General features: G+C 45.7%; 1 protein-coding gene across 4 annotated transcripts in view; it reads left to right on the forward strand.

The window, feature by feature from the left end:
* Positions 1 to 9,066, forward strand: part of GRB10 (growth factor receptor bound protein 10) — a 254,495-nt gene that overhangs the window by 220,929 nt on the left and 24,500 nt on the right. For all 4 annotated transcript variants that reach the window (XM_004708038.3, XM_045286355.1, XM_045286356.1 and 1 more), the window contains 3 exons: positions 639 to 755; positions 1,606 to 1,672; positions 1,898 to 1,985. In XM_004708038.3, the coding sequence (XP_004708095.1) occupies positions 639 to 755; positions 1,606 to 1,672; positions 1,898 to 1,985 (272 nt within the window). The remainder of the gene's footprint in view (positions 1 to 638; positions 756 to 1,605; positions 1,673 to 1,897; positions 1,986 to 9,066) is intronic.

Genomic DNA, 9,066 nt, shown 5'->3' on the forward strand with positions numbered 1-9,066 from the left:
ACACACACACACACACACACACACACACATCCCCCTAAGGTTGTGTAGATAGCTGGCTCTGTTTTGAAGACTCAAAAATGCGAACAGCCACTTTCAGCTCTGCTGGGAAACTGATTCTCTGACCTGTGAGTCTCCATCCATGGACACTGTTGAACACCACGCTTGTCCTCCTCGAGAATCCAGAGAGTTCTTGGGCGTTGTGTTCTCATGCCTCACCTAGCTTTCTGAAGATGCGGTTGTAGCTCAGTGTCTGAAAAGATCCTTCAGTGTCGATTCCTATGGCATGGCAACATATGCCGCAGAAAGTCCGAATGCGACCCTCAGCAAATATACCTCCAGGAATGAGGTAGTGTTTGTTTAGTGACAGTATCCCAGCCCATTGATACCTTTTGGTACTCTGAAATAATTGGAACAGTATTTACTCTTTGGAAGGAAAATCAAAGCCATTTTTAGATTAAAGGCCCTAGCATTGCTGAACTGTCCCCCTAAAGTAACGCGTTTTCTACCTAAAACTTAAGAGATGACAAAGGTGGGAAGGGCTCTTCTCTGTCCTCCGTCCGTTGCCCTCTTTAAGATCGTTTCGTACTGAGACTCCCCTGGGTGCTGCTATGACTCATTTTCCTGCCTCCACTTTGCAGCGCAGCGTCTCCGAGAACTCCCTGGTGGCCATGGATTTTTCTGGGCAAACAGGAAGAGTGATCGAGAATCCAGTTGAGGCCCAGAGTGCAGCTCTGGAAGAGGGCCATGCCTGGAGGGTAAGCCCTGGCTGCACCCATCTAGATGGGCTCCCTCGTGGTTGCATCCCCACCACGTGGGTGTGCTCTGTGGGTGTCGGCGCGCAGGTGGGTGGCTGGCTGGAGGTATCTGAGTTCTGAACAGCACGAGGCACTTACTAATTGGTGTTGCTCCACATCCCCATTGCCACCACAGAGGGTGCCGGAGCAGAGTAGGCCTACTCTGCTGTCGAGTTCATTCTGGGAGTCTAGGGCGGAGTGCGCAGAGCGTGATCAAGACTCCTTGCCCCAGGGTCCTTTCACCTCCAGCGCTTAGATCCTTATCTCCAGATGGGAAGAATGTCCCCCATTACTTAACCTTCTTTTTCTGAGACTTTAAGATCATATATGAAACACGAGCCTGGAGCTCTGGCTCAGAAAGCATGCTCTGTTTTCACCTCCTAGGATGAGGCGAAAGGAGAAAATCCTCAGAGAACAAGGATTCTGTATCAACCACTCTTTTGTGAAACTGCTTACATTGAGCTGTTGACTCATGATTTTCTGCTGTGAGTTAGCGGAGTTTCACACTATTTTCTTCACCTCACTTCTGTGTCAAAGCAAGAGTCCTTTCTGTAAGACTTGCAGTGGTCACTAGAAATCTACCAGGTGGCTTTTGTTGTCATCATCAATAACTACGGACCATAACATTTTTCTCGGTGGGTAGCTCTGGGTTCTAGGTGGCCTCACACCGTGGATAGTGGCCTTTGTCCGTGGCCTCCGAGGTGCTTTCTGGTCTAGCACCAGCCACTTGTCCTGAGGTTGACTGTATCAGTGACTTGCTGCTTGTGTCGGTCTATTGTCTCTAGTGCTAACGTGGGGATTTCTTTTGCAGAAGCGAAGCACACGGATGAATATCCTAGGTAGCCAAAGCCCCCTCCACCCTTCTACCCTAAGTACAGGTAAACACAGCACATTGGCCTGATCTCTTTGTACATAAGGGGAATCAAATGGCTCCCTCCAGCCCGGCCCCCGGCCCAAGCAGCATTTGAAGCGTGTGCACCATGAAAGGTGTCCACAGTGGGAATCGTGGGGCTCTTAGTTCATCAAGACTTAGTTGTGTTTTGAAGAAGTCAGTTCTGCAGGGATGACAAGATCCTAACGTCCTGTTGTCTTCTCTCCAACAGTGATCCACAGGACACAACATTGGTTTCACGGCAGGATCTCTAGGGAGGAGTCACACCGGATTATTAAACAGCAAGGACTTGTGGATGGGTAAGGAAACAACTACCACTTTTCATTTTTTGAACTTGTTTATTTTTCTGGACACACATGACTTAATTAAACAGAGCACCCTAGCTTGGCAGTCAGTAATTTCAAACAGGAGAAAAGAGAGGATTGGCGGGTTAAGTGGTAAACAAGTGTGATACAGCCAGTCAATGGCAGGGGAGATTCAAATCCATGTCTTGGCACATTCTATCTATAATGATCTCTTTCCTTGATGACATTCAAATAGACTAAGAACACAAATTACTTGTATTCACTTAATAAGATAATATTTTTTTAAATTTTTACCTGCGTATCTTGATTGGTGTATTTTTTTTTTTCCGGTGAGGTTTTGCTGAAAGGGTGCCAGCCCAACTTGTAGTCACTTAAAACATTGAAGATCAGATTTAATATGTGTGTCTGTAGTTGATTGGGTGGACGATCAGATTTAATATGTGTGTTCGCAGTTAATTGAATGGAAGATCAGATGTAATATGTTTATTTGCCATTGATTGGGTGGCTCTGAATATCTGGGCCGGCTCAGCTGAAGCTGGTTGATCCAGGATGATTTCCTTCACTTAGCTGGTATTGGTTAATGGCCATGGGTGACTGGACTTCATGGGTCTAGCTGGTTAGCCTGGATGTACACATATAGTGGCAGGTGCCGGACTCTCCGAACAGCAAGAGCGGTCATTATGTAGCACAAATCCAGTTTCCCCTTGGTAATCAAGATCAATCACATCACTCGGTACAGTAGCACCTGTCTTTACCTGTTGAACCAGAAGCACGAGAAGCCCAAAATGGCCAGGGAGCATTCTTCACTGCCAGTTCAACAGAATCAGTGCAGGGTTTCCAAGGGGGGGTACCGTATATACTCAAGTATAAGCCAATCCAAATGTTAGCCGAGGCAACTTAATTTTACCACAAAAACTGCATTAAAATATGCTGAAAAACTCAGCTTATACACCAGTATATGTGGTATGTACTTGTGCGTATGGTATATACACAAGTACATATGGTATATACTTTTGAACTTGGACTCCAGACCTGAAGAGCATAGGGTCGCTGGGAAAGGAAGTAAAGCTGCTGCACTAGTAAGACGAATAGTGAGTGGTGCCGCTCCTGGTTCCACTCCTTCCTTCCTGGATCCATGAATCCTGGCTATTGGAAACACTGCACCATAGATTACCTCCTGGTTTAGAGCATATACAGCCACCTGGAGAGCATTGCCTCAACCCTGCAAGGGGGTGCCAACTACCGGACACCGTAATTGTGTCTTTAGAAGGCCACTCTATTGTTCTATCAAGCCGGCTGCTTCAGGATGATGAGGAATCTGGTCTGACCAGCGGATTCTGTGGGCATGGGTCCATTGCCACACTTCTTTTGCTATAAAGTGAGTTCCTTGATCAGAAGCAATGCTATGCGGGATATCATCCTGGTGGATAAGACATTCTATAAGTCCACAAATGGTAGTTTTAGCAGAAGAAGTGCTTGCAGGGAAGACAAATCTGTATCCAGAGTAATTGTCTATTCCAGTAAGAGCAAAGCTATGCCCTTTCCATGATTCAAGTGGTCCTAAGTAATCTGGTTGATATCCCCCAAAGAGTCGTCCCATGTCTTGGACTTGGTGTTGGATCTGCTGCTGGCAGATGGAGCACTCAACAGTGGCATGTCCATGCTGCTGAACCCACACATAACCTTCATGCCTACCAGCCTGGCCACTTTGTTCATGTGTATGTGCCATCCTATCCACTTGATTGTTAAAGTCTTCCTCTGCAAAGAAGAAACACTTTGGTAAGCATTCACACAAGACACAAATATCTGCAGTTTTAAGGCCATGCAGAGCGGTCTATCCACACACCTTTTCCCACACTTTCTTGTCACCCATTTTCCAATCATGCTCCTTCCTCGTCTCTGACCATGCAGCTAAGCCATTGGTCACAGCCCATGAATCAGTATACAGTTGTATATTTGCCCGTCCCTCCTTCCAAACAAACTGAAACACCAGGTGAACTGCTGGAAGTTATGCCCATGGGAGGCTTTCCTTTCAGCACTGTCCTTCGGGGAGGTACCAGAAATGGGCTGTAGTGCTGCTGCTGCCACCCACTTACAAATGGTACCTGCATGTTGTGCAGCAAACCAAGCATGAGTTGTCTGTTCCTCAATGAACTGAGCATAAGAACTCTCTAGGAGGCCACCGATCCAGACTGGGAGGAGGAAGATACTGTGACGGAAGTGGAAATTGTAGCCATTTGGGTCGCTTCTTCATGCAGATTAATTGTACCTTTATGCCCTTCTCTATACCACTTCCATTTAATGATGATTGTTGCTGTGCACATCCAACTGTATGGCTCTGTGGGTCAGTCAACAGCCAGTGCAGCTGGGCAGCTCAGGCCTCCTGGTGACGTGGTGACCCATGGAGAGGGGTTCAGTCTCCAATAAGGCCCAGTGACAGGCTAAAAGCTATTTTTCTAAAGGGGGTTAGATATCTGCAGAGGATAGCAGACCTTTTCTCCCAAATTCCGAGGGTCTGCACTGTGATTCACAAATAGGTGCCTGCCAAAGACCCTAACCTACATCTGTACCTGCCACTGACTCCTCGGACACCAATGGGTCACCTAGGTCTGGCGGCCCACGTAGCAAAGTAACTTGCCCAGCAGCCTGAACCTGTTGTATAGCCGGCAGCTTTTTGAGTCACTTAATATGTATGTCAGAACAACACACCCAGATGAGGGATGTGCTGCCTCCAGAATCCAAAAAGGCCCCCACCCTCCAGGCATTGTGCCCCCTTTTAGTTATGGGAGGGACCAGATGCAATAACACCCCTCACTTTTGTAGGAATATCTTGACATGCCCCATACCACTAGACCCCTAGAAATTTCACTGTGATCGAAATTAGGTTGGTTTCCCATCCTCTCACACAAAAATGTTGTACTGATGAATTTAAAGTCATTGACAGATCTTCCTCCCTGGGCTCAGCCAGTATAAAGCCATCAGTGTAATGGACTCGTGAGACAGTCTGTGGAGCAGAAAGGCAGTCAAAGTCCCTGCAGACTAAATTATGGCACAGTCCTGCAGAGTGGACATAACACTGGGCGGGCGAGTTGTGCAAGTGTACAGTTGTCCCTGCCGGCTGAAGAAGGCAAGCCGCTTCTGGTGGTCCTTTAAGAGGAGAAATGAGGAAAAGGCATCGGTCAGATCTGGGGCTGCATACCATGTACTAGGAGAAGTATTAATTTGTTCAAACAGTAAAACCACATCTGGAATAGCAGCTGCAATTGGCGTCACCACGGGGTTAAGTTTACAATAATCCACTGCCATTCTATAAGACCCATCTGTTAGTCACGCAGGCCACATTGGTGGTTAAAGGGAGATATGGTGGGGATGTGAGTCCCCCCCACGACATCCTTCAAGTCCTTGATGGGGGCACTAGTCTCTTCATGCCCTCCAGGAATACACTATTGCTTTTGGTTAACTATTTTCTTAGGCAAAGGCACTTCTAAGGGGGTCCATTTGAGTTTTCTAACATAATAACCTTATAACCTTAGGAATCCTTTGTGGGAGTTCTAGTTGCTGAATTATGTCTGTTACAATTATGCATTCTTGCACTGGACAAATGACAACAGGATACGTTTGGGGACCCACCAGACCCACAGTGAGATGAACTGAGCTAAAACTTCATTAACAACTGACTTCCATATGTCCCCACTCTAACTGATGGGCCTTTAAAACATTTTAGATCTCCTTGAAGTCACTCTTACAAAAGGCCACCGATCCCTTCGGAAGACCTAACAGTGTAAACCTTTGGCGACGTGCAGTGGGGTCCTTCCTCCAAGGGACCAGGCCTCCACTTAGTTCAAGGGATTGTTGGCCTGTACACTGGCTCAAATCTGGGAAATGATTGAGGGGTCCTGACTCTGTCTGTTGATGATTTGACTTGGGTTGCTGTTCACCTGTTCTAGAATTCTAAAGCTCTTTCTTACACACATGTGAGTGTCTATGAACTTGTTTCTCGAGTCAACCCAGACTAACACAGTCAGGTGCCAAGGTAATACAACTTCAAGTTTTCTTAATGCAGGCCATCTTGTAGCTATGATTCAGTGAAACAGCCACATAAACCGTTAAATCCTCTCAACCCCTGTAGTTGAAACATTGAATGAAGAATCTGTGTTTAATGGGCCCATATCAATACACTCATACTGAGCTAACCTTGTGTACCTTGCTTCAGCATCTCATACCCTTAGGAACCATTCCCATGAGTATTCCCCAGATTTCTGTCTATACATATTAGGAAACTCCACAGTTGTTTACAAGTATAGTGCACTTCTTCATGGGTTTCTGCGTTAATCTGGGTTGACTAGAGAAACAAATTCATAGATTTCTTGTGTGGCAGAGAGAACTTTATATACAAGAGCAATTGAATATTGAGAAAACATCCCAGCCTGATCCAGATCAAGTCCATAAGTCCTCTATTACCCCATATATCGATACTAGTCCATAAATTCTTCTTTAGACTCACACAGCCATGCAATGACTCTGAATGCAGGAAGATCACAGGCCAGTGGGTGGGAAGTCTTGGGGATCCAGTGGTATAAGCATCTCAGCACTGGCAGGAGTCTCCATGTGGCTCCTTCAGCTCCAGAGCTCTAGCGTAGCTCTTTGTGTCTTGTTGACAGGGGTGTCTTGAGGGGAGTGTGTCTGTGTCCCACCTCCAACGAGCTATTTATCTCTCTAGCGCTTCCAAATGAGGTTGTCAGGCTGCGACCTGATTGACAGACTAAACCCCACCCCTTCACCCTTAAGTCTCAAATTGACAACAAACTATGTAACTACCACAGTCACCATCTGTACCTCAACTGTAGGAACTCTGAGGCTTAATTCTGGCTATAAGATTAGAAGAAATAATGAGTGGTGAAGACGTTTCCCGGGGACTCTCAGCAGTATCTTGTAAGGCATCTCCCCCAGGCAGTGCTCCAGACGCTGCCCGTGTGACGTCCCAGCAGCACAGTTGGGCTCGTCTACTCAAGTGCGGGTTATTTTACTGACAGTGAATGAGTCTCCTCCTGTGGGAGGGCTAGAGCTACTGACCGAGGGTGCTCAGTAAAATATAAGGTCTCAATAGCACCATCTTCCTGAACATCACTCTGTATACCCCCATCCCATGTTTCAGGGCCCCATTTCTTTCCAGTTCATGCCCCTACTTTAATACCACACGCTGTTCTGAGCTTACAATTCAGCTGGCCCAGTTTCCAGCTCTTCCTATGAGTATTTGGGACAAGTATCTGCATTTGTTTTTCGGCAACATCAGCTCTGCTACTGGAAGAGAGACTTTCCTTTGTAGCACAAGAAGAAGCCTATACATCCTTATGCAGTTGCTTGAGATGTGTTTCTGAGGTTCTGAGTTCACCCCTATCCTTTACCATGTTTTCTGTTGCAAGAAATACCAGCCAACTGCTTCTCTGTATGGCTCTTCGTAACAAAACTACTGAAAAGTTTTAAACACATGATCACCAGAGCCCAACCTCTCACCAGCACTTTATCTATTGGTGGGGATATGGGGGATATTCACTTTGCCACCTCATACGGTAGATCAACAATACCCTCTTTAGGAATCGTGTCAGGCGTAGCCATACTTGCAGAGGCCTTCTCAGTACTGTATTCAGGCTAGAGAATCACTTTAGACAGCACCTCTGTATTATGAGGTTTCGTTAGAACTACTCTCAGTATCAGTGGTATGAGGCTGGGTTCTCCAGAGAACCCAAACCAGGACACTTACGAAGGTGAAGAAGTTTATATTGTGAGAAGGTCTAACAGGAGAGCAGCCCACACAGCTTCAGAGAGGGAGCTCAGTCTCATTCACGTTTGTGTCTCAGTTAATGTGCTGAAAGGCTTTCCAACTCATATGGCTACCAGCCCTAAGGGCCAAAGAAGCAGGAGGCAGAAGGGTGAGACATGAAGAATAGAGGGGGCCGGCAGCATAGTGTGGTGAAACACAAGTCACCGTGGAACTTCTCAGCATGGCAATGGAAGAAGGCAGCCAGCCAGGTCAGTGCAGAATGGTAACTTGGTGTAACTGGTCCAAGCGGTGCAGCACAGTGATGCACAGAAGCCCACAGGCAAGGCAGTATGGCGATGCAAGGCAGTGAGGCCTAGTGGTGCTCGGTGGTGATCGCAGGCAGCCAGCTCAAGCAGCACACTGTTCACTGCAAGAAGGGGAGAGGAAAAGGTACAGCCAGGCCTCTATAGCATCATCTCCTAGCTAGGGCATGTCTCCAAGGAGATGTCACCATGCTGCCACCTGATGGATAAGCTGGACTTCTACTATATCTTCTTACAGGTAACTTGTGGGCACATAAAAACTAACCATGCCAATGCTCCTCACAAGAAAACAGCCAAACAAAATGAAAAGCCAAGAACATATAAGACACTCAAAAACAAACTGCAAAATTGGTGAGATAGACAATTCATTTTCAATAATAACAAATATACATGGCCTAAACATGCCATGCAAGAGGATGAGAGTGGCAGAATTGATTTTTGGAGGGGGAGGGGGGAGATCTATCCTTTTGATGTTTACAGGAAACACAGCTCAAACATAAGGATACAAATCAAATGAAAATAAATGGTTATAGAAAAACATCTCATACAACTAGTAAACAAAAAAGTGTTGACCATAGTGATACCAGATAAAATAAACATTGGATAAAAATTTATTCTAAGAAAGAGATAAAGAAGGACACTGCATAAAAATGAAAGAATAAGTCCAGCAGGAAGATATAATTATAAATAAATATATACCTAATAATGATGAAGCAAATACTAATTGATATGAAAAGAGAAATTGACAACTTCACTCTGTAAGGGAACATAAATCACTTTCAATTATAGACAGAACAATTGACAAGATCACTAACGACTTTGAGAACTTAGAGAAAAGCAGTAAACCAATTTATCCCAACTCCACCCAGCAGCAAAACAATATGCATATCACTAGCTAGACTTTTAAAAAGGAAAACATAAGAGGCAAAAAACAATTACAAACATTAAAACAAGCAGCCATCTAGCTGAGACACAACAAATGCCACATGGA

The sequence above is a fragment of the Echinops telfairi genome, unplaced genomic scaffold (assembly GCF_000313985.2).
Source record: "Echinops telfairi isolate 266 unplaced genomic scaffold, ASM31398v2 ScPeMD7_7;HRSCAF=31, whole genome shotgun sequence".
Classification (NCBI taxonomy): Eukaryota; Metazoa; Chordata; class Mammalia; order Afrosoricida; family Tenrecidae; genus Echinops; species Echinops telfairi.